This window comes from Nicotiana tabacum, chromosome 10, assembly GCF_000715075.1.
Source record: "Nicotiana tabacum cultivar K326 chromosome 10, ASM71507v2, whole genome shotgun sequence".
In the NCBI taxonomy this organism is placed as follows: domain Eukaryota; kingdom Viridiplantae; phylum Streptophyta; class Magnoliopsida; order Solanales; family Solanaceae; genus Nicotiana; species Nicotiana tabacum.
This window is the reverse complement of record NC_134089.1, coordinates 132,760,740-132,787,620: the sequence shown is the minus strand read 5'-3', so window position 1 is coordinate 132,787,620 and position 26,881 is coordinate 132,760,740. Positions and strand designations below refer to the sequence as shown.

The 26,881-nt window shown below is 39.0% G+C and overlaps 1 protein-coding gene across 1 annotated transcript; it reads right to left on the bottom strand.

Annotated features, from left to right (window-relative positions):
* Window positions 1-666: 666 nt before the first annotated feature.
* Window positions 667-2,286, bottom strand: LOC142165390 (protein trichome birefringence-like 43). The gene is made up of 4 exons (XM_075223956.1): window positions 1,991-2,286; window positions 1,473-1,644; window positions 930-1,108; window positions 667-829 (listed from the first exon to the last, which is right to left on the bottom strand). The coding sequence occupies exons 1-4, from the start codon at window positions 2,284-2,286 to the stop codon at window positions 667-669; spliced, it is 810 nt and encodes a 269-aa protein (XP_075080057.1).
* Window positions 2,287-26,881: the final 24,595 nt, after the last annotated feature.

Genomic DNA, 26,881 nt, shown 5'->3' with positions numbered 1-26,881 from the left:
AGAACATTGACTTACATCTGGATAGCTAAGAAGCTGGCCATGTCTTTCATCTAATAACAACCAAATTAATAGCCTATGGTCCTTGCTATAGCTGGCTGCTCATTTCCTCATAAGACAGAGATATAGCTTTGAATGTATAACAAGATCAGAATTCTTCCTCTTAATCAGAGGTAGTTGATAAGTTAGATGAAAAGGTACTCAGAATCGCCAAAATGCATTCCCCAGGTTTAAAGAGGTTGTAATTTCGTGTAGATTTCCACGCAAAATTTTAAAGAAAAGTATATTAATTAAGAAGAAAAAAAAGGGGCAAAATGTACTAAAACTATGAAATAAGGTGGTGGTAAAGGAGTTGATTCCAAGCATCAGGGACCCCAGGTAGACACCAGTGCAAGCAATCCATTTTATAGCTATATATGGATTGGTGACCGTCTGCTCTATATTGTGACAATCTCGTTATATTGATCAAACGAACATATAACTTTGACATGGTTTTCAGAACATTCTCTAGTTCTATTTCTCCTGGAAACAAACTTCCTGGACTTTGCAATGGTCTTGTTTTTCCTTCACATCTGAGTATAATCAATAAAATATATTTTAATTTCAAGATATTACTTACCATATATACCTTAAAGAAAAGAACAAACTAGTTAAAAGGAAGAATGAAATTTACTTCTCATGGTCAGGAGAAACTCCTTGAAAAAAGACACTTGTTTTTGTGGAGTTGAGATTAGAGTCTGCCCATTTTGCCCATGTATTTATTGCTTTTTTGTAAAGTTCTAATCTGTTCATATCTTTGTACGTAGTATTCCCATCTTGAATGCTATTCCAACTGCAACAAATCTTGAATTAATTATTAATAATTAGTAGGGAATAAACATATACTATATATAAAGAATGTTGAAAATATTGTTCTATCCAATGTATCTCACGTTTGTTTATTAATCCCTGTGCGATTCCACCAGTGCCATGTATTAAACACCAACACATCCATTTCTTTCCAGACATTTTCCGAACTGATAGAATCAATCTTCAGTACTCTTGAGCCTTTTTCCGTGATAATGTCAACAATGAGAGGATTCCCAAGAAATAATAACCAAATATTGTAATCCTACAATTTCACCAATATCCCATCAACTCGTATGTTTATAATCATGTCTTAGTGAAGAAAAATAGAAAGAAAATAACAAAAGAAAGACATCTGATAAAACCTTTCTTTTTCTCTTTTTCTCAACTTTGACCACAAAAATAAAACAAAATCAAGATGTTTGCTAGAAATGTTGTGTATAAAAGTGAATAAACCATGTAAATGATGAATTTAACTTATATGAAACTAATATTCAACTTGTATTGTTTTTCAGGTTACTAATCTCATTTTTATGAACTTACCTTCAATTATCTATTAAACGATTTGATAAAGTAAAAATGATTTTATAATGTTAGTTTATAAAAACTAAACTAAAAAAAGGGCTTACTGGGAGGCTGAATGTATAATGCCTTCCAATTTTATCCATGATATACTTGGCTTGTGGTTGTGATGCATGAATCATACACGCAAGAGAATGCCATTGATTTTGACCCAGTGAATCTCCAACAAACATGATACGCTTTCCTTTGTATTTTAACAAGAATTCAGTTCCATTAAATCTACAAGGAAAAAAATAATCAAATATTAATTCAAGAATAAGATGGCCGGGTAGACTTAAAATTGTATGAAAGGAAGTTGTCTCAGAAAAATTATATATTTAGTAGATGGGAATATGTTTAGATCTGTTAGAAAACTTCTGATATTACTACTATTATTTATGTATATATTTGACTTATGTTTTACTTTTAATTTAATTATCTTGTATGATGATGATACGAGTTAAGCTTAAATGAAGAAGTAAAGATATAGCCGACCCTATCTCGCTGGGGACTAAGGCGTTGTAATAATTCAAGAATATCGATCAAACTCTTTTAATGCTTAATCAAAGGATAAACAAACTTATACCTCGGCAAATTACATCCATAGGGCTGCCATCTATATTTTAAATATTCTTCATCAGGGCGTCCATTCTTTTGGCAGTCCCATGATTCCTCAATAAAGGGACAAGTTGATGAATTATAGAGTGGATATGAATCATCAAAAATCCAACTTCCTTTGTAAATATCGCATCCGTTTGTTCCTAATAAGCTTACATCTTTATTGAAGATCTTGTTTTTCGAATTCAAGAAAAGGGAAAGTGAAAAGATGGTTACAAAAGTTGATACAATGGCAATGGCAGATACAGAGTAACAAACGGCCATCAGAGAACTTCGAGTTCTCTTCTGTATGTGTGCAATATATAGGTGAAGATGAAATGCATTAAATGAACTTTTGAATTGGTATGCATGCACGTGTTTGTTCTTATAATACGACATAAGTGATGATAAATAGTAATCCTTAATTTCTCCTATCGGCTAAACATTTTTGATTTCCTTAGTTCCAATATATTGATTTCTGTTTTATCTATTCAATGGATATTGATGACTTGATTAGAAAACTTTCTTGTGTCATTAGTTACTTTCCCTATCTTCATTCAACCTAGTTCATGCATATTGCATATATTGCGACAAGAAATTTGATTAGCAGTTTTGGGTTTACGGCATTCCTAGTTTGCAAGGTATCAAAATAGTACTTAGAGCCCGTTTGGATTGGCTTAAAAAAAGTAGCTTTTAAGCACGGTGCTTAAAAGCACTTTTTAAGTCCTGGAACTTGTTTTATAAATAAGCAGTTATGTGTTTGGATAAAAGTGTTTAAGCTGAAAAAAAGTTGTTGAAGTATTTGGTAAATAAGTGCCGGTAAGCACACTTTTTTCTGTTAAAATGACTGAAATATCCTTAAAGTTGTAGTATGTTATTTTTGGAGAATTTCCTTCAAAAAAAATGGAAAAAAATATTTGTGTTTAGATGAGTTTTCATTTGAAGTTACTATATTTAGTGCTATATATTTGTTTCAACTTTTTCAAATATTTTGTATTTTAGTATTTGTACAAGACAAACGATTATGACATTGTTTGTTTGACAATATAAAAGAAACGCTCAAAACATAAATAATTTCAAGAAAATAATTATTAGTAAATATACTATCAAATCAGGAGGAGTAAAATAAAAATACGGTTATGATTATTTACGTGAGAAGAAATCATAAAAATAAAATCAGAGCACAAAAATTAAAAAATAGGGATAGGCAATAAAAGATGTGCCATAGAAATGGCATTAGAAATGGTTGACAAAAATGGGAACAATGGAGAGAGAAGAAGGAAAAGAACGTTTGGGCTTTTGGCTTTGAAGGGTTTTGGAAAAATAAAAGATTATTAGGGATAAAGGAGTAAATTAAATGGTCAAACCCAACCAGCTTTTAAGCTATAAAAAATAAGTTGGGATTCCCTAACTTGTTGCTTTTAGCTTGTTTAGGCTTAAAACCACTTGGCTTAAAAGTTGTTTTTAAAGTTACCAAACACTCCAACCACCTAAAAAGTGCTTTTAAGCTGGTTTGGCCAGCTTTTAAGCCAATCCAAACACCCTCTTAATTTCTCGTGTTTTATTGAGAATCTTTATAACTAGACCTATTTTATATTTATCTTCACTAATATAGTTACTACTCAAATACTTAATATTGTACTCCCTCTGTACCAATACGTATACTAATAAGTTTCTCTTTTTAGTCCGTTCCACGAACAATTACATATATATTTTAATATTTAGGAATAATTTAAATTTAAAATTCTCATTTTACCCTTAATGAAATGATTTTATAGCACACAATTATCTATAACTTATTTTAGACCATAAATTTCAAAAAAAATTCTTTCTCTTTTAAATTCTTTTCCAAGTTAAACAAGAACACACAAAATGGGATGGATGGATGATAGTCACGTACAAAGCTTTAGATATGTATTTGAATTATTCATAATGCTAACTTAAATATCTGTTACTATGTAATAGGTTGATCTGATCGGCTCACCCCTACTACTTATGATAGGGAGAAGTGGGTATATCAGTTCCAGATTTGAGGCGGTCTCATTTGTTTTTAAAAAATTAAGACGTCTGAATCTGAATACATATCTGAATATGAAAATGTGTATTAAGATTAAGATACCTAAATCTAAATGCACATCTGAATATTAAGATGTGTGTTAAGATCTAAATAGTAGATGATAAAGAATGTTTGTCTTTTTAATATCTGAATATATAAAATTTATCTTTATTTAAAAATTAATAAATATAAAATTCAAATAAATACAAATTAATCTGTGGTGGTTCTAGATAGTAGCTAGTGGTGATTGATAGCGATAGCGGTTATGATTGATGACCGTGGTGGTGGATGGTAATAGTTAATAATATTGGGTGGTTGTGGTTGTAGTTAAGAAGGTAATGGTGAGTAGTTGTAGTTTATGATGTGGGTAGTGCCGATTATGGTTATTGATGGTGATTGGGTGTAACGACCCGACCAGTCGTTTCGTAAATTATAGCCCCATTTCCCCCATTTCTGCTTCTTTATGTGTTCTTCAGCTGTATTCATCGTATCGTGTTGGTTGGTTCAGGTTCGGAGTGGTTTCGGTGTGGAATGAGACACTTAGTCTCCTATTTAGAAGTTGAACTTGAGAAAAGTCAACCGGATGTTGACTTATGTATAAACGATCTCAGATGTGAATTCTGATGGTTCGGTTTGCTTATTTAGGTGATTTTGGACTTAGGAGCGTGTTCGGAATGTAATTTGGATGTACGTAGTAGAATTTGGCTTGAATTAGCGAAATTGGAAATTTGACGTTTTTCGGTCGGCAGTGAAAATCTTAATATCGGGGTCGGAATGGAATTTCGGAAGTTGGAGTAGGTTTGTAGTGTGCAAAATGTCAGGTCATTAGGAGGTGATTTGATAGGTTTCGGCGTCGTTTGTGAAATTTGAGAGTTTATAAGTTCTTAGGCTTGAATCCGAGGGTAATTTGGTATTTTGGTGTTGTTTTGAGTGATTCAAAGGCTCGACTAAGTTTGAATGATGTTATGAGATGTGTTGGTATGTTTGGTTGAGGTCCCGAAGGTCTCGAGTGAGTTTCGTGTGGTTATCAGAGTATGTTTGGCTTTAAAGAGACTACTGTTGTTGTTGTATTTTCTTCTGCTGGTTTCCTTATACGCGATCGCAAGAGTGGGGCTGCGATCGCGTAGGTTTGTTGAGAGAAGCTGTGAAATTGTTCTATGTGATCGCCAGTTGGGGCCTGTGATCGTGAAGGTCTGTTGAGTTTAGCTATCGCGAGCACGTGGCTGAGGTCGCGTTCGCGTAGAAAGATTTGGAGCGTGGTGAGGTGAAGGAATTGCTCTACACGATCGCGTAGAGCTAGGCGCGTTCGTGTTGTTTTGTGAGTTTGTTATCCGCGATCACGTGTGTGTATCTGCGATCACGTAAGGTACGTTTAGGGGCAGTCCATTTTTGTGCTTCGCGATCGCGATTAAGGAAATAACATGGCAGAATGTTTAAAGTTTAAACCGAGGGTTTGGGTTCATAATTCCTAAATTCAATAGCGAGCTCGGGAGAAGGCGAGTTTTGAGGGGATTTTCAAAGAGGTGATTGGGGTAAGTGTTCTTCACTTGATTTTGGTTAAAATCCATGATTGTATCTTGATTTTCATCATCTAAATTGGGAATTGGGGTGTAAAATTTGGGAAAAATGGAAGAAAATTTGGAGAGATAATTTTGGGGATTTGAATGGCCATTTGATGTCGGATTTTGATGAATTTGATATGAGTAGACTCGTAAGTGAATGGGCTTTCTAGTTTTGTAAATTTTATCGGATTCTGAGACGTGGGCCCTAGGGCCGGATTTGAGCCAAATTCGGGATTTTTAGCTTAATTTTGATAATTTTCATAGGTTTCATTCCTTTAGCATATATTGATGACAATATACTGATTTTGGTTAGATTCGGAGCATTTGGAGGCCGAGTCGAGAGGCAAGAGCATTGCGGGTTAGAGTTTTATTCGATTTGAGGTAAGTAACGATTGTAAATCTAGTCCTGAGGGTATGAAACCCCGGATTTCGTATCATTTTACTATATTGAGGTGACGCAAATGGTAGGTGACAGACGTGTGGGCGTGCACCGGTGGAGATTGTGACTTGGTCCGTTCCGTAGCAACTGTAGAGTTGCGTATTTTGTTAAAAACTATATGATATCTGATGATAGGCTATAATTACGTATTTTAGTCGCTTATTACACTCTAATTTACTGCACTTTAATTGAGTTTGAGCTTTAATCGCTAGTGTTCTGCACTAATTGTGTGTTTTATGCCTTATAGGAGGGATTCCGAACTATATAGATGTTATGGAATGAATTCAAGTGATTTGGAGCTTTGAAGTCTGAGTAAAAGCCCAAGAAATTAAGTCAGGATCATGTTCGGGGATCAACGGATGATAAATAAGAGCGAACGAAGAATCGAATAGGCATATTACGCACTGTCTAGTAAAATGCACATAACTTTTCGCTAAGAACTTTATTTGGGTCCACAATATATGGTTGGAAAGTTAACTCAAAGGGCTACAACTTTTATGTTTTATGTTTTTCCAAATTCCCAACAAAATAGGGTGAAAAGTGCGGGTCAAGTGTGCGGCCGCGCTCAGGCTGCACTCGTTAGGCAGAATCAAAGTGGATATGCGCGGTCTGAGCGCGGTCCAAGTGCGGTCGCGCACGTCCTGTCCGGAAAATGTATCCTTTTTCGCGTAGGAGAAGGTGTAATTGTTTGGGTCCAACCCTACTTGGTATATATACATGGAAAAATGGTATTTTGAAGACCTTTGACATACTTTTGACATAATTTAGACCTAAGGAGGCTAAGGAGACCGAGGATTCGACCTAAGGAGACAAGAACACATTAGGAGCAAGGCAGAAAATTCTTCTACAAGTTTCTCACTTCCTTCTTCCTATTTCCATTATTGGTTATGACTTTTAGTATTGTATTTAATTTTGCATACTATAATGAATAGCTAATTTGTTATCTAGGGTTTTGATGGAACCTTTTGTGGGATAAATTCTTGTTATATTTTTATATAATTGAGCCGTAGTATTTTCTCTATTTATTCAATTATATTATTCTTGTGGTTGATTGAAGAGCCCTCAATTAGCTTTGCCTATTTAGTATGTATTACTCGGGAGAGAGTGCATATTTAAGTAGTTGTTGAACAACATTACTCCCGACGTATGTGAGGAATCAATAACCAAGGGTTTAAAGGTGGGATTAGGGATAACGAAACCTTGGGTGCGATCTAAGTGAGCTGTAATTAAAGCCAGCTAGCGTAACTCGGGAGAGTATGTCTAGTAAATTATCGTAATTACTCGGGACAGAATTACAACACGTAGAGCGCTCATGATCGGTAGAGAATACTTAGGCAAAATTATAGAAGACATAGCGGGAAGATTCTGACAATTGGGAAAATCATAACTCTAGACCTCCTTAATCTTTTCTCTAACCTGTAGTATCTTTAGTGTTATTTTATTATTTTAATTTGTTAGTTAGTTAGATAAACACAAGAATTTTAATATCTATAAGCTAGGAATTGTTCAAGCTTGTATTCTTGGTGATAGTGAATAATTATAGCTAAGTCTTAGTTCTTTGTGGGATTCGACTCCGGACTTGTAAACCGGATTATATTTGCAACGACCGCTTTGTCCTTTTTATAAGGCATAGTTGGGCGTGATCAAGTTTTGGCGCCGTTGCCGGAGAACTAATGGTGTAGCTGTAGGTGTACATATTTCTAGGTTGCAAGTTTGAACTATTATTTTTGTTTTTGTGTATTTGATTATTTATTTATTTATAATTTTTTTATTTTTGATCTGAGAGACATGGCATCTTGGAATTATGAGAGTTTTGATGTTGGTAATTCTACTTTTGATCCTCGTTATGCATATTGTGGAGGAAACCACACAGGGAAAAATTATCAAAATATTTTCGAGAGCAAGTTATGTGCACCAACATAATCTTATGTGTGGAATGTGTGTGATATGTGTGGTGGTCAAGATGGTCACTTTCATGGTTGTGTTTATATTTCTTATCTTCCCCCAACCCCTTACTTTGATGGTTCTTCTTTTTCTTGTGAAGTTAATAGGAACAAAGAACCCGTATGAGGACCTGAAAGAGATCAAGGATATGCTAAAGTACCTTATGGAACAATATGATAAGATACAACTGCGGGTACAAAGTCAAGGGGCAACTATTCACAACTTGGAGGCTTAAGAGAATAAATTAATTGAACCTTGTAAAGTGCAACAAGTTGACATTGTGGATAATAGCCAATATGAGTATGAATTGGCTGCAGAAATTGCCATTATACTGGAGAATTTAAAAAAATACGAGGATGAGCTAGAGGAGAAGGCCAGAATAGAACACCAACAATCAATCGAACTAGATTTTGAGGATGCCGATGTCGTAGAAGAGATACTAGAGTCAACCAAGGATATTGAGGATACATATTTAGTTGACTCTAGTGTCCTTAGTGTTAAGGATGTTGACAATCCCAATGTTTGTGTAGTTGAGCGCATTGGTCCACACTTCAAGAATTTTTCCACATTGTGTATGGATGATGATATGAAAATAGAGTCGTCCGAGCCACTTGAGGAGTCAAGGAGTAAGGAACAAGATGCCTACATTCTGGAATTCTTCATGCCAGAAAGTCAGGAATACACATCTCATCCAAAGGCCAAGAAATGCAGAATACTTCATTATTTATTGGGCCAGTCAGATTCATTCTACCACCCTAGGAGCATGATCATAGAGCAGAATCAAAACTTGTGTTCCAATTCATAAGTTCAAAGTGGAGGCAGAAAGTGATTCACTTCCTACCGCGACGTTAAATCAAGCGCTTGTAGGGAGGCAGCCCAACTTTATTGTTTACTTTTTTTATTATTATTTTTTAATTATATTATTTTTGTAGTGTCGATTTTTGATTTTTTAGGATCATGGAAAGCAAAGCTATTGGAAGGATGCAACAACAAACCAGATGGTTGGAACAAAGAGGTACCTGCACGAAGGACCAGACCTGAGAGAAGTCTGAGTACCTCATGAGATGCTAGTGCTTCGGCCTTTGGCCTACCAGGGAGTTTCTTTTACCCTCTTGTATGTATGGGTGTGCATTGGGGACAATGCACAATTTTAAGTGTGGGGTGAGGAGACTATCTGGGTAATTTTCTATGCTATTTATTTATGTTAGTTTAATTGAATATTTTTTTAAATAGAAAGTATTGGACTTTTCCCGACGATGGATCTATTAGAAAATTTTCTTGAGGTATTTAAGTCTAAATGAAAAAAAGATTTTTTTGTTAGGTAGTGTAGCAATTTCCCTTTGGTTTTTCTTCGTGCCGCAGTTCTTTTCCAAGGGTTTTATTTGAACCGGGTGTAGTTAGTCTCTTTTTAGGAATATGAGCCATTATGTTGTGTTTTGAAATGAAGCAATATCTCTTGACTTTGTTATTCCTTGAGAATAGTGAGTACTTTAGTTGTGACTGATCGAGGCAAACCCTGCACTACTATTGAGTAGTGAGAGAGGTCGAAGCAGCTTTTACCCGATGAGGTCGGGATCGATTTCCACAGGGAGCTAGATATTGGAGTTAAATGAGAATTCTTCTACAAGTTTCTAACTTCCTTCTTCCTATTTCCATTATTGGTTATGACTTTTAGTATTGTATTTAATTTTGCATACTATTATAAATAGCTAATTTTTTATCTAGGATTTTGATGGAACCTTTTGTGGGATAATTCTTGTTATGTTTTTATATAATTGAGCTGTAGTATTTTCTCTATTTGTCCAACTATATTATTCTTGTGGTTGATTGAAGGGCCCTCAATTAGCTTTGCCTATTTAATATGTATTACTCGGGAGAGAGTGCATATTTAGGTAGTTGTTGAACAACATCACTCCTGACGTATGTGAGTAATCAATAACCAAGGGTTTAAAAGTGGGATTAGGGATAACGAAACCTTGGGTGCGATCTAAGTGAGTTGTAATTAAAGCCAGCTAGTGTAACTCAGGAGAGTATGTCTAGTAAATTATCGTAATTACTCGGGAGAGAATTACAATACGCAGAGCGCTCATGAACGGTAAAGAATACTTAGGCGAAATTATAGAAAACATAGCAGGAAGGATTCCGACAATTGGGGAAATCATAACTCTAGACCTCCTTAATCTTTTCTCCAACCTGTAGTATCTTTAGTGTTAATTTATTATTTTAATTTGTTAGTTAGTTAGTTAAACACAAGAATCTTATTATCTATAAGTTGGGAATTGTTCAAGCTTGTAATCTTGGTGATAGTGAACAACTGTAGCTAAGCTTTAATTCTCTGTGGGATTCGACTCCAGACTTGTAAATCGAATTATATTTGCAACGACTGCTTTGTCCTTTTTATAAGGCATAGTTGGGAGTGATCAATATCTATGTATTTAGAAAGAATCCTTATAACTTGGGCTGAATGCCATGTTTGGGCCTCGTGCCAATACTGTTTGGACCCTCAGGGGCATTTTCTTACTATCTTCTCACTATTTTGATTTGAAATCCATACCGAGTCACGATTTCTCATGTTTACTGCATAATTCAGTTATATTACTCTATTTTGATGCACATAAATATTGTTTTGGGCTGAGATTCCCTAATTTTACTTAACTGCTCGGGTGGCTTGTGTGGTTTATGACTGAGTAAGGCTGAGGGCCTGATTTGTGAGGATATTATATGGGATCGGGCTGCATGCCGCATCATGTTTATTATAGGCCGAGGGCCTGAGAGATTGATGCCATGATTTAGCTTGTTATAGCGCTTGGGTTGAAGGAGCCCCTCCGGAGTCTGTACATACCCCCAGTGAGCGCATGTACCTACTGAGTGCGAGCGCCGAGTACCGAGTGTCGAGTGCTGAGTGATGAGCGACTGGGAGGCATGAGTAATTGTGAGCTTGCCTGAGGGGCTGTTTATGAGTGATATTTTGCCCGAGAGGCAGTTTATGACTTGATTATCTTCACTCTATTTTGCACTGAGCCTTTACTGAAACTGTTGAAAATATCTATAAATGATTTTCATCGAAACTGAATTTTTACGAGATGATTTGACTCAAAAATTGATTTGTAGGCATATTATTTCACTAAGATTTCATACTATGATCCTTATGTATTTTATTGCTCGTCACTGCTACTCAGCCTTTATTTATGGTTGTTACTTACTTAGTTGGCGTACTCACATTATTCCCTACACCTTGTGTGCAGATCTAGGTGTTATTGGATGTTTGAGCGAGTGTTGATTCTTCCACCACGGATCTTTGGAGTTAGCAAGGTAGCTGCATGGCGATTGCAGCCTTGCTCTTCTCCCTCCTATCTTCCTATAGCTATTTTATTAGATTTTCCAGATTGTATTGGTCTTGGCATATTCAGACTTGTATCGTAGATGTCGGGCTTTTATTTTTGCATTTTTTCTTTGTTTTGGATTTCTTACGAAAGATTTTTATGATAAAACAATTTGAAAATATATTTCTAAAATGAAATATTGTGTGTTTTGGGTAATGAGTCGGCTAGCCTAGTAGTACGATAGACGCCATCATGACTGGGTAGTTTGGGTCGTGACAAGTTGGTATCAGAGCCTAGGTTACATAGGTGTCACGAGTCATGAGCGGGTTTAGTAGAGTCTTGCGGATCGGTATGGAGATGTCTATACTTATTTTCGAGAGGCTGCGGAACTTTTAGGAAAATTCCATGTTCTTGAATTCTTATCGTGCGAATCCATTGATTCTGGTGACTAAACTTCTATTGTTTCATTCTCTCACAGATGGTGAGGACTCGCACTACCGGATAGGATGACAAGCCAGCAGTACCACCAGTTAGGCCCGCGAGGGGTCGAGGCTGTGGCAGGGGTAGGGGTGCAGCCTGCGAAGCAATCGGGGTAGTACCTGTAGACCCTCCCGTTGTTCCAGATCAAGTCCCAACCCCAGATGCTCCAGCGAGACCAGCTCAGACACCCCTTGTACCTGTTGTGATTCCTGGCCTTTAGGAGGCCCAAGCTCAGATTCTATCAGTGTGGACTGACCTAGCTTAGGCGGTATCAGTTACTACGGCTGCAACTACTTCTCAGGCTGGGAGAGACACTTAGACACCTGCGTTTGGTACATTGGTTTAGGCGGGATTGATTCAGGTTGTACCGACTACTTCACAGATCGAGGAAGGGACCCAAACTTCCGCCGCCCCCACTCCAGAGTAGCTAGTTCACATTGGTCAGGTTCCAGGTGTCATGGCGACACAGCCTATGGTCCTAGTTCAGCGGGTGGTGAGGATCTCTCACTGAGTAGAGGACAGGTGGGTCTAGGAGAGAGAGGATAGATTAGGTCAGGAGAGAGAGTATAGGTAAGTGAGGAGACCTCATAGACTGGAGAGACCCACTGGTCCTTATTTTGGAGGAAGAGTACGGTATGGTAGAGGTTTTGTAGGTCAGCCAGCTCAGTTTGCGTCTCAGGCTTCACATAGTGTTTCAGGTGTTTAGGGGTCTTAGAGTACCCGTACCGTATAGTTCCTACTGCCACATTAGCCGCGAGGTTATTTTGAGTATGGTGACATACGCCATGTGGTGAGGCATTGCCCTAGGCTAGGGAGGGGTGCACCTTTATAGACTTCTTAGCCACAGCGCGCTCCGCAGAGTTCTCCGGCTATGATCACAACACCATTTGCTACCCCACATGCTCAGCCAGCTAGAGGTGGAGGTCGGGGAGGTAGAGGTCGTCCTAGGGGGGAGGCCAGGCCAGATATTATGCCCTTCCTGCCCGTGCCAAGGCTGTCACCTCCGATTCTATCATCATAAGTATTGTCCTGGTCTGTGATAGAGATGCATCGGTTTTATTCGATCCAGGCTCCACCTATTCTTATGTGTCTTCTTATTTTACTCTGCATTTGGGTGTATCTTAGGATTCTTTAAGTTCCCCATCTTTATGTTTCTACTCATGTGGGAGATTCTTTTGTTGTGGACCAGGTTTATCGGTCGTGTGTGGTTGCTCTTAGTAGTTTTGAGACCAGAGCCAATTTATTATTGCTCAACATGGTAGATTTTGATGTTATCTTGGGCATGGACTGGTTGTCTCCCTATTATGCTATTCTTGATTGTCACGCCAAAACTGTGACGTTGGCCATGCCAGGTGTACCGCGAGTAGAATGGAGGGGTACCTTAGATCATACTTCCAGTACAGTTATTTCATTCCTTAAGGCTTAGCGTATGGTTGAGAAGGGGTGTGACACGTATCTAGCTTATTTGAGATATGTTAGTATTGATACCCCTACAGTTGATTCAGTCCCAGTAGTACGAGATTTTTCTGATGTGTTTCCAGCTGATCTTCCGGGCATGCCGCCCAATAGAGATATTGATTTTGGCATTGATTTGTCGCTGGGCACTCAGCCCCTTTCTATTCCTTTGTATCGTATGGCCCCTCCTGAGTTGAAGGAGTTGAAGGATCGGTTATAGGAATTTCTTGATAAGGGTTTTATTCGGCCCAGTATATCACCATGGGGTGCTCCTGTCTTATTGCGAAGAAAAAGGACGGTTCTATGCGTATATGCATTGATTATCGCTAGTTGAACAAAGTTACAGTGAAGAACCGTTATCCTTTGCCTCATATTGATGATTTGTTTGACCAGCTACAGGGTGAACGCGTGTTTTCTAAGATTGACTTGCATTTAGGTTACCATCAGTTGAAGATTCGAGAGCCAGATATCCCGAAGACTGCTTTCAGGACTCGATATGGTCATTACGAGTTCCTTGTTAAGTCATTTGGGCTGACCAATGCCCCAGCAGCCTTCATGCATTTGATGCACAATGTGTTCCGACCATATCTTGACTCCTTCGTCATTGTCTTTATTGATGATATTCTGGTATACTCCCGGAGTCGGGAAGATCATGAGTAGCACCTGAGGACAGTGCTTCAGACTTTGAGGGAAAAGAAGTTATATGCAAAGTTCTCGAAATGTGAGTTTTGGTTGGATTCTGTGACATTCTTAGGCCACGTGGTATCGAGTGAGGGTATTCAGGTGGATTCGAAGAAAGTAGAAGCAGTGCAGAGTTGGCCCAGACGATCCCCAGCTATAGAGATCCACAATTTTCTTGGCTCGGCGGGTTATTGCTGCCGATTTGTTGAGGGGTTTTCATCTATTGCAGCACCAATGACCAGGCTGACTTAGAAGGGTGCTCCGTTTTAGTGGACGGAAGAGTGTGAGGTGAGCTTTCAGAAGCTCAAGACAGCTTTGACTACAGCCCCAGTTTTGATATTGCCTACAAGTTCGGGGTCTTATACTGTCTATTATGATGCCTCGAAGATTGGCCCTGGGAGAGGTATTGATACAGGACGGTAGGGTGATTGCCTACGCGTCCAGATAGTTGAAGGTACATGAGAAGAATTATCCTGTCCATAATCACCAGAGTTTGCAGCATCTGTTCAAACAGAAGGATCTTAATTTGCGTTAGAGGAAGTGGTTAGAGCTGCTTAAAGACTATGATATCACTATGTTATATCACCCGAGCAAGGCCAATATGGTGGCTGATGCTTTGAGTCGTCGGGCAGAGAGTTTGGGGAGTTTAGCTTATTTACCAGCAGCCGAGAGGCCTATGGCAATGGATGTTCAGGCCTTAGCCAGCCTGTTTGTGAGATTGGATCTTTCGGAGCCCAGTCGGGTTCTAGCTTGCGTGAATTCTAGATCTTCCTTGTTTTATCGTATCCAGGAGCATCAGTTTGATGACCCTCATTTGCTTGTCCTCAAGGACAAGGTTCTTCATGGCGATGCCAGAGATGTGACTATTGGTAATGACGGGGTATTGAGGATGCAGGGTCGGGTATGTGTACCCAATGTTGATGGGCTTCGGGAGTTTATTCTATAGGAGGCCTATAGTTCGCGGTATTCCATTCATCTGAGTGCCGCGAATATGTACCTAGATTTGAGACAACACTATTGGTAGAGGTGGATGAAGAAAGATATAGTTGGATTTGTAGCTCGGTGCCTCAATTGTTAGCTGGTAAAGTATGAGCACCAGAGACCGGCTGGGTTGCTTCAGCAGATAGAGATTCCAGAGTGGAAGTGGGAGAGGATCACCATGGACTTCGTAGTTGGACTCCCACGGACTTTGAGAAAGTTCAATGCCATTTGGGTGATTGTAGATCGGCTGATCAAGTCCGCACACCTCATTCCTGTATGTACTACCAATTATTTGGAGCAGTTGCAGAGATTTATATCCGGGAGATTGTTTGTCTGCATGGTTTTCCAGTTTCCATCATTTCAGATAGAGGTACTCAGTTCACATCACGGTTCTGGAGAGCCGTACAGCATGAGTTAGGTACTCGGGTGGAGTTGAGCACAACATTTCACTCCCAGATGGACGGACAGTCCGAGCACACTATTCAAATTCTTGAGTATATGCTTCGTACGTGTGTGGTGGAGTTTGGAGGTTCTTGGGATCAGTTCTTGCCACTAGCGGAGTTTGCCTAAAACTATAACTATCAGTCCATCATTCAGATGGCACTGTATAAGGCCTTGTATGGTAGGCGGTGTAGATCCCCGGTGGGTTGGTTTGACCCGGGTGAGGCTAGATTATTGGGTACAGACTTGGTTCAGGATGCTTTAGAGAAGGTTAAGGTGATTCAGGATAGAGTCCGTACAGCCCAGTCCAGACAGAAGAGTTACACGGACCGGAAGGTTCATGATGTATCCTATATGGTTGGAGAGCAGGTTCTGCTTAGTTTTCACCTATGAAGGGCGTTATGAGATTTGGGAAGAAAGGGAAATTGAGTCCGAGGTTTATTGGTCCTTTTAAGATATTGCGGCATGTTGGGGAGGTTGCTTATGAGCTTGTCTTACCTCCCAGCTTGGCAGTAGTTCATTCCGTATTTCATGTTTCGATGCTCCGAAAGTGTCACAGCGATCCGTCACATGTGTTGGATTTCAGTTCAGTCTAGTTGGACAAAGATCTATCCTATGTTGAGGAGCCAATAGCGATATTGGACAGGCAGGTTCAAAAGCTGAGGTCAAAGAACATTGCATCAGTGACGGTTCAATGGCGGGGTCAGCCGGTCGAGGAGGCGACCTGGGAGACCGAGCAGGATATGCGCAGCCGTTACCCTCATTTTTTCACTACTTCAGATATGTCTCTATGCTCGTTCGAGGACGATTGAATGTTTAAGTGTAGGAGGATGTAACGACCTGGCCGGTCGTTTTAAGAATTAATGCCCGATCCCCTATTAACTACTTTCCCCGAGTTTGTTTCTGCCATTTTGATTTGTCGGGATGTTTTGCTTTGAGTTTCGGAGTGTTTTAAGACACTTAGTCTCTAAAAGAGAGCTTAAGCTTTAGAATTTGGACCGTAGTCGGAGCAGTGTAAAGACAACCTCGGAATGGAATTCCGTCAATTCAGTAAACTCCGTTGGGTGATTTCGGACTTAGGGGCGTGTTCGGATTGTGTTTTGGAGGTTCGTAGCTTATTTAGGATTGAAATGCCGAAAGTGGAATTTTTGAAGTTTCCGGTTCGATAGTGAGATTTTGATATCGGGATTGGAATGGAATTCTGGGAGTTGGAGTATCTCCGTAGTGTTGAATGTGACGTGTTTGCATAATTTCAGGTCATTCGGACGAGGTTTGATAGACATTTTGATCGAAAGCGTAATTTGAGTGTTTTTGAAGTTCTTGGGCTTGAATCCGATGTTAAATTGGTGTTTTGATATTGTTTTGAGCGTTCCGAAGGTTGGAACAAGTTTGAATGATGTTTTAGGATTAGTTGCATGTTTGGTTGAGGTTCCGGGGGCCTTGTGTGTGTTTCGGATGCTCAACGGACCATTTTTTAACTTGGAGAAGGATCAGATTTTTGTTGGTTTTCTATTGCTGACTTTTCTTCATCGCGATTGCATGAGGAGGCTCGCGATCGTGAAGGCTTAGATGAGGTAGAGGGGATTTTGTTGTACGCGATCGCGTGAAAGGGAGTGCGAACGCGTAGTTTTGGCAGAAGTTGAATCGCGAACGCGTGGGTTACATCACGTTCACGAAGAGGAAGAAGTGAGGCAGCTAAAGAGTAGAAGTTGCTCTTCGCGATCGCGTGAGGTCAACCGCAATCGCGTAGAGCTGAGCAGCATAAGGATTATCGCGTTCGCGTGGGGTAAATCTGGGAGCCAGCAAAGTTGCTCTTCGCGATTGTGTGGAAGCTTCCGCGATCGCGGTTAAGGTCGTGTTTGGGCAGAACATAAAGTTCAAAGTCGAGGGTTTTGAGTTCATATCACAAAATTGAATTGGGAGCTCGATAGGAGATGAATTTTGGAGAGATTTTCGGATGGACTTTACGGGTAATGATTCTTAACTCTTTTTTGCTTATAACCCATTAATCTAAATGTGAATTCATCATCTAATTTTGGATTTGGGTTGAGAATTTGGGGAAAATTTTGTAAAAGTTCTTAGACCTAATTTTCGAGTTTTGAGTGGGATTTGACATCGGATTTGGATAATTTTGGTATGGTTAGACTCGTGAGTGAATGGGGGTTCATGTGTTAGCTTCGAATTAATTGGTGGAATTAGTTACTTGAAGTTATATTTACATTATGAAATTGATTTGAATAGATTTGGGCCATTTGGAGTCGAGTACTCGTGGCAAGAGCGTGGTTTCGGGTTGATTGTTGAGCCGGTTCGAGGTAAATGGCTTGCCTAACCTTGTGTGGGGGAACTCCCCTTAAGATATTGGTGTTGTTGATATATGAAATGCCTTGTACGTGAGGTGATGAATGCGTACATGTGCTAATTGATGAAAATCCTGTTTTTATTAAGTAACTATAATTGTGTTTTCTTCCCTGTTTATACTACTTGCAATTTAAGCCTACTGTTAGCTTAGGGAAGCATGTCTAATTGACTTAATTGCTTTACTTGCTCAAACTGCTTTATTTGAACTCTGTGCAGCATACTAGGTTAGAAATACCTGTTTACCTTGGTATGAAATTTGGACTTAACTGAATATTCTTCGTGTTGCTGTTGTGTGTTTACTTTGAGACTACGGGACGGTATCCCGGGAGATCCTCCTACATGTTTACTTTGGGATTACGAATTCGTATTCCGGATTTGTATTCCGGTATATCCCCCTGCACATTTATATTGGAACTACGGGACTGCACCTGGTAGATTCCCTCAGTACTGGGTATTTACATTTGGGGACTACGAATCAGGATTCCGATAGATCCCCGGCACACTATGAGTTGGACTACCGGACGACACCCGGGAGATCCACTAGATATTTACATTTGGGGGCTACATGACGGTATCTTGGTAGATCCCCGATTGCTATCTCTGTGTTGAGCTGTATTCTTCCTGTGATGTTTTTTTCTGTTGTATTTGTTGTTATTCTTATTATCTTGTATATCATACTGTTAGCATTAAATTATATTGTCGTATTCTATATTGTTTGCCATATTTTTCAGCTATAATCAGTAGGGCCCCGACCTTCCTCGTCACTACTCGACCTAGGTTAGGCTTGGCACTTACTGAGTATCGTTGTGGTGTACTCATACCCTTTCTACGCATGTTTTTCATGTGCAGATCCAGGTTCCTTGGCTCAGCCCTACTACCCTTGAGGCGAGGCGATTCTCCAGAGACTTCGAGGTATATCTGCCGCATCCGCAGACCGAGGAGTCCCTTTCCATTCTCTCTTATAGTTTTAGCCCTTCTATATTTATCTTGATTTAGACATTCTGGAGTTAGATCACAATGTAGTATTCATAGCTTGTGATTTCATGAGATTCCGGGTTTTGGGAAGTTGTTCAGTTTTTGAGATCTTGTACTAGTAAATGCCGAGCGGCATCTTAAATGCTTCTATATTTGTTTATCTTCAGTTTTATTAGTTTTTTTTGCATTTTGTTTCTTTTTTTCCAAAATTGTTTGGCTTACCTAGTCGTAGAGACTAGGTGCCCTCACGAAAATCACGGAGGGCGAATTTGGGACGTGGAAAAATGATCTCGGATGTGAATTCTGATGGTTCGGTTAGCTCCGTTAGGTGATTTTAGACTTAGGAGCTTGTTCGGAATGTAATTTGGAGGTCTGTGGTAGAATTAGGCTTGAATTGGTGAAATTGGAAATTTGGCATTTTTCGGTCAGCAGTGGAAATCTTGATATCGGGATCGGAATGGAATTCCGGAAGTTTGAGTAGGTTTGTAGTGTCATTTGTGACGTATGTGCAAAATTTCAGGTCATTCGGAGGTGATTTGCTAAGTTTTGGCGTCGTTTTTCTTAGGCTTGAATCCGATGGTAATTTGGTGTTTTGGTGTTGTTTTGAGTGATTCGAAGACTCAACTAAGTTTTAATGATGTTATAGGATGTGTTGGTACGTTTGGTTGAGGTCCCGAGGGCCTCGAGTGAGTTTCGGGTGGATATCAGAGTATGTTTGGCTTTAAAGAGACTGTTGTTGCTGCTGTATTTTCTTCTGCTTGTTTCCTCATACGCGATCGCAAGAGTGGGGCTGCGATCGCGTAGGTCTGTTGAGGGCAGCTGTAGACATGTAATTTTTGACCCTCCCCGAATTTTTACTCATTTTAGATTTTAGATATTTTGTTTAGGTCTAATATCGTCATTTTAAACTAGTTTTGACTCTTTTACTTTATTTTATCACAAAAATAAAAATTACAAAAATATTTTCTTTTATTTAGCTTGATATTTTATCTAGTTACTTTTAGTTTATCTACCTCTCATAAAATTTAAAAAAATACATAAATAATTTCACTTTTAATATCTAGTTTTATTTTAGTAGTGTATGTTAATTAATTAAGAGTAATTTCTATATTTTTTAAATACATTATACTTTTTAGAGTAAGATTTGGGATTTAGCTAAAAGAGTTTGAACAACCCTAAAAGTAGCCCCATTTTCGAATTTTCTTAAGCAATTTTGGACTAGCCCAATTTTCCTTAGCCCAAATAACCTATAGACCCATGACCCGCACCCAAAACCCATTAGACCTATCAACTTTTTCTTTTTCAACTCTAAAAAAACCCTAATACTTTAAAGAGAACGCCCAAGACCTAACCCTAGGAACCCTGGAAGACCACCCATCAGATTTTTAAAAAAAGAGGAAAAATCCTAAATAAACAGGGAACTCTCATCTCTCTCTCACGACAGCAGCCACCGCCAGCCTTTCTCCTCCACCCTCTTCCCGCCACTGAACCACTCAAACTCGCCAGACACACCCTCAAAAACCTAGAAAACCTTTCAGCTGCAACCTTTCCTCTTCACACAAAAGGAGCTGCCATAGCCAACAACAGTCCCACCTCCTCTCAAAGCCACATTCGTCGCCACCTCCATCCTTCTCTTAATCTAGCGGCTCCCACCATCTCAAAAACCTCGAACGACCAACCCTAGAGAAGGAGCATCCGCCGGCCTTACCCCTCTAGTCCTTTCACACTGACCAGTCACCAGAGGGTCTGGTCGGCCACACACGACCAGAAAATTTTTAAAAAAAGAAGAGAGGACAAAGAGCAAAAAACATATGCGGATGAGATAGTTGTCCGCGGGACAATTCGCGGAGCAATTTCCTGTTGCTGTTTTCCATCCTTGTTCGAGCTGCAATTTGCTCGATTTTGGCTTAAGGGTCTTGTACAACTTTCTAGTGTCGAAGAAAATCTGATAACTCCTTTTGAGGTTCATCTCTTACTTTGTTCTCGCTTTAGATTCTGTGCGTGCACATGTGATTGATTCTTGGTGACATGAATGCTATTTGTTTCTTCTTTATTTGTGACTCGCTTAAGTTGGTTTGATAGTTTAGCTTCATCCAAGTCTATTACCATTTTGTTTACTATTTTCCTTAATGATTGATTGTTTGAACTTAATATCTAGTTAAGTTAGTATCTAGTATCTAAATATGTGTTGATATTTGACGTGAAGTTCACATAATAATAGAAGAAGATAATGAAAAGAATTGCTTGTTGGTCCGTGGGATTTGGGCTTAAATGGAGCTAAAAAGAAAGTGAGCGTTGGATTAAGGTCACTGTTTTGTTTTAGTTTTACTTTCCTGCTCACTTTATTTTACCTACTAGTAGTATATTTATGTCGACCACACTCGGGTAGGCAAATATTAGGTTTTCTTTATTTTATCTCTATTTGAGGCGAGAGGTCATTTCGTTTAGTTTATCATTCGGCGAATTCCCCACGAAATTTGTATATATTTTATTCGAGGTATACCCCGGAGTATTTGTATTTGGAGGTCGAAAGTATAACTCGTAGTATTTTTCTTTTTCTTTTTCTTTTATTAGGTAGGAACGACCCCGAGCCTTTTGTGTGTTTATTTTTCTTTTCTGTGTTTATTTTTACCTCAATTTGAATATTTTAAAAGCTAACTAGATCGAGTACGCAACCGTAACTTTTACAGGACTCGTGGAATGCGTAACACCTTCTCCCCGATTCAAATTAACCCCTTACCTAGAACTCTGGTGCAGACTTAGTTTTAGAGTCCAAAGTATTTTAAAAGGAAAAATTATTTTTAAAAACGGTGACCTGACACACCGAAATCAAATGTCAGGTGGGGACTCTGAAAATCCTTTAAAACACCAATTTTGTCACTTTCAATATTGAAACCCTTTTGAGCTTTACAAAACCTTTTAATATCTTTAAGAGGGTTTAGTGAGGTAAAGAAAAAAGGGTGTGATAGTTTTGGCGACTCTGCTGGAGAGTTGCAGGTTCGAGCTGATACCTGACCTTGTTGGCTTTTAGGATATTTGATTGAGGTGTTTGTTTTCTTTATTTGCTTTGTTTGTTTAGTTTGTTTGTCGTATTTCCTGTTTTGTTGGTTATTTGTTTATCGTTGTTCGTTATGTGTTTACCGCTTTATAACTGTCATCATTTGCATAACCATGGGTCTTCTTTCTGCAACAAGTCTTGTAGTACGCATTGCTTACACGAACTCTTTGTTGAGTCACCCTTATTTTAGGAAGGGAGTGGGGAGGCATCGGACATATGGAGTGGGTGGAAATCTTGAGTAGCCACCATTGACCAAACGTTCCCCCGAATTGCCTTGTTAGTGAATCCCAAACGTAGGTCAGCCTTTAGGTCATTTTTATTTGCATCATATCATTGTGACTTAGTAGGGCTCGGTCCTAGGTATCGTGTTCCTTTGTAGGAGGCCTATCCAAATTATGTCAAAATGGGCTCGTAGCCCAAAAAGACATTTAATCATCCCTATGTATTACATGTTGCATTCTTTAGGGGTAAAGGGGTCATTTGGCGGACCGATGAGAGAGAAAAGAGGGTGAAGTTTAAAATGAAGCAAGTAGGGCACAATTATATTTTTCTTTCACAACTTTTTCAAGAAAAAGACAAAAAATGAATGAAAATGAAAAATCCAAAAAGATTTTGCGCTTTCTCATCATTTCCCAAAAAAAAAGAGAAAAAGAAAATAAAAAAAGATTTTACATTTTCCATCATTTTCAGAAAAGACAAAAATATGTTTTCTCCAAATCAGTTGTTTTTTAAAATTTTCTTCCGTATCCAATCTTCCCGAACTACGCATACCTGATTCTAGTCTTTCGAGGTGAGATACGTAGGCAACCCACATAGGGTCCGGTCTTCCTAGTGAGTCTTAGGATCTTGTCTTCGGGGGTCGTAGCCAAATCTTACAGGTTTAGTCACATTTGGCCACGTCAGCCGTTTTTGCAAAATAGGGCTATTTTATCAAAGCAGTTTGTTATCCCATGTCTTAGAACCCTAAGTCCACAACAAGGTTTCCTCTCAATTTTAAGGTCCATTCCTGTTGAATTTGCATGTCTAGCCACTTTTGGCCACATCGACCATTCTTTCAAAATAGGGTCATTTTCGCGAAAGCAGTTCATTGACCCATGTCTCAGAATCCCGAGTTCACAACTAAGTGTCCCACTACATTAAGGTTCGTCCTTTTGGAGTTTGCATCTTTAGCAATTTCTGGCCATATCGGCTATTTTTGCAAAAATGGGTTATATTTGCATATTAATTTTGGGCCGTGATTAGTGGGAGTTTGAATCCATACAAGCCTTAGTGAGGTATTTCCATGTGTTTGAGGTCACCTTTGTTGAGTTTGCGCTAATAGCCACACTTGGCCACATACGTTAGTTTTCAAAAATAGCCCAATCGTATCTTGCATGTGTCCAATAGGAGGTGTTGTGGTGTTGCATAGTGTCTCGAATCACCAACTATATTTGGTCTTATTTTTCTCATTCAGGTATGGACCAGTGTAGCAGAGCTCGAGTATGACAGATAACCCGAGACCATCGCATTTTGGAGCTTGTTTGAAGAGATTTTTTATATTTTGAGTCTATTTTCATATTTTCTTTTACTTTCTTGTCTTGTCTAGTAGTTTTGAGTCTTTTAGGTGGTGTAAGAGTTTGTCAAGTCTTTTGTCATTGCACTTCCCATTTATATTTGAAAACAAAACAAAAAAAATTATAAATGAAAAAATCCAAAAAGATTTTTATTTTTTTTAGTTTATTTTGTCCATTACTTTTCCAGAATTACGCTTAGTCTAATTCATGTGGAACATGATACGTAGGCAACCTACATAGGGTTCGATCGAATCATTATTAAAACAAAGAAAAAAAAAGGAAAAAAATAGAATGAAGTTATGGGATGTGAGAAATGAGAGGAAAGAAAAGAGTGATAATAAGAAGAAAAAAAAAAAGAGGAAGGAAATTGAATAAGCCAAGAAGTGCTAGAAAAGAAAGAAAAGAGAAGATTGAAATGAACAAAATTGGGATGATGCCAAATGACCTTGTGACCTCGAAGTCATTCTAGAACCGTTAATTGTTGCTAGGTGCATCGCACGCAATGTGATATTTTTATCTGATAAATGCCCTAACGCTAACACATTGGCTTTGTTTTGCTCCTCTTTGGTACTTTCATTGTTATCATAACAGAAGGTGGTTTGTTTGTGGCATTCTAGCGAGTCGTCCATACAACACAAGGTCAAAAAGAAAGGTATCCATGGATAACAAAGACTTGGACACAAGTGTTGTTGATTCGTCTAAGGAGATTGTTAAATCAGAATTTGAGTTGAAAGAATAGGTCCTAAGGTTGAAAGGACAGATGGCCAAAATATACCAAGCCTGGATTAGTGGGCGTCTTCCACCATTATTTTCCACTAACTACACTGAAAGCCTCGTCACCATTCCACCACTGTCACAAACCCAGATTCACACTGCTGTTGATATCTCCCCACAACCTTTTCACTCTACCCCCAAGACCACCTCATATCCCGCTCCTTTGACCACTCATGCTTTTGTAGCTACTCCACCAACTATTCTTCCTTGATCCTCAAATGAGACTGTGTTCAAAGTCCCCGATGCCCAACACTATGCTCTAGAACCAACTTTTAAGGTCTTAGATCCATACTCTTACGCTCCTTATTTTGAGCCTCCCGGTGAAACTAAAAAGCCTGCTAAAACAGTGGAGCAAGATGAGATATCCAGAAAGGTGAAAATCTTAGGGCAGTCTTTACGAAACATTCAAGGGATAAGGAGCCAGGTGAGCGTGTCTTACAAACACTTGTACTTGTTTCCTGACGTCCAACTGCCTACTGGGTTTAAGATGCCAAAGTTTGATTTGTATGACAAACATGGAGATCCCGTGGCCCATTTGAGAGTTTACTGCAGTAAGATGAGAGAGGCCGATGGGAAGGAAAAATTATTGGTGGCGTATTTTAGTCAGAGTCTGAGTGGGGCAGCTCTGGAGTGGTACACCCGCCAAGACGCTAGCAATTGGTACACATGGGACGATATGGCCCAGGCCTTTGCCCGGCACTTTCAGTATAATATAGAAATTGTCTCGGATTGCATGTCCCTCACCAAGATAGAAAAGAGGCTAATGAAAGCTTCAGGGAATACGGGCTCAGATGGAGAGAGCAAGCTGCCCGAGTCAATCCCCCGATGGAACAATCTGAGATGGTTGAGCACTTTCTTTAAGCTCAAGAGCCTACTTACTTTGGGAATTTGATCTTTGCTGTGGGCAAGCCTTTTAATGATGTGGTAAAAATGGGAGAAAGGGTAGAAGATGGGCTGAAGTCAAGCAAGATCATGAGCTATTCTGTTTTAAAAGCCATAACACAAGCAATTCAGAACGACACATGAAGCTTGTTGGGTCAGAAGGAACATGATGATATTGCTATGGTTGTCTCAGGATCACGACATGGCCAAACGGGTCCGCCTCACCGATATACTCAGCCTCAACCCCGACCCCAACCCCAAACCTATCCCCGAGCTTCACATAATCCACCTTAGTATTATCCTCTAAACAACGTCCAGTCATTTGTTCAACCACTAGGTCACTCCTTATGGCAAGCACCAGTACCACAAAATACTCGTTCACCTTCACAACATTACCGAGCACCCAATAACCCTAGAAAATAGGGGCATGGAGGGTAACACATGCAGAGAAATAAATTCTCGCCAATTGGAGAATCCTACACAAGCTTGTTTAACATGTTAAAACAGTCTTGCCTGATTGAGCCGCTCCTTGGATATACTCTGGACCCATATGCAAAAGGTTTTGATCCTAATGTATAGTGCATGTACGACTCTAATGTCCAAGGGCATAGCTTTGAAGATTGTCGTGCTTTGAAAAGGGAAATATAAAGAATGATTCAACAAGGGATAATTGTGATCCAGGACAGTGACACCCAGAACATTGAGCAGAATCATTTACCTGCACATGATGATGCACACTTTATGGGGAGGATGTGTGGTGATAGGGAGTATGAAAATCCTCTTGGAACTTGCTGGCTGAAGTTAATGATATTGAAATTGGTGAAGGTCCCAGTAATTTTGATGTGCAATCCAGTGGCTAAGATTCGCGCTTGGTAATTGGAAAGACACTCCTTTCTTGGCTAGCCAGGGAGGAGTTTTGGTGGTTTATTTTGTTGTTATTCCTGTTGTCTGGGTTATTTCAGGGTTGTAATCCGGATATTATCTTGTGGCTCAAACCCTTCTTCTTCTTCTTCTTCTTCTTCTTCTTCTTCTTCTTCTTCTTCTTCTTCTTCTTCTTCTTCTTCTTCTTCTTCTTCTTCTTCTTCTTCTTCTTCTTCCTTTCTTATTTTGCCTAGTTCGTTTAGTAGTAGTAACTCGTCTACTGTTATCTAGGATTGTTCCAAGGTTGTAACCCATGTCCATTTTGCTTGTTTTGTTCAAACTCTTTTCACCATCTCTCTAATGCAATCTCCTATTTTCTGTTAGTTCTAGTCAGTTTTTGTTTAGCTCACTTTTCCTTTTATAGTTCTTTTCATGCTAACTCTAGTGACATGACATGTATGCATAATTCTCATCCTGGTCTTGAAAGTTAGTCTAATCATGAAGCAGTGGCACAACTTTGAATATGATAAAAAGATGCATTTGAGGAAACAAGTAAAAATTCACGCATTCTGAGATAACCTGAAGCTTGAATTGAGTGAAACTGAGGCAGTTAGTCTGGAAAATCAAGAGGTTAATGACAACATACAACAAAGGAATGTCTCTCAAGTAGTTTGAGGTAGATCAGTGAGTGCTGAAATGCATTCTTCCACATCGAGATAAGGTTGAGTCAAGTCTGCTTCGAACTGGCAAGGGTCATTCATCGGGACAAAGGTATTGTCCATTGGCACTTTTGTTTGTGTTGATGCCATCAATAGATACTATGTACAATTTCTTTGCTTATCTTCAATTGCATGTTTGTACTTGGCATTTTTAAAGTTTGGTATGACAAATGCATTTTATTCTACTACCCAAATACTTTTATCTTTTGCTACTCCTCTTGAGCCCTAATTTATTTTGTTTCATATCCCTTTTTTGGAATCAGAAGTAGATTTAAGAACTAGAAAATAAATGAAAAAGAGAAAAAGAAGAAAAAGAAAAAGAAAAGAAAAAAAAGAAG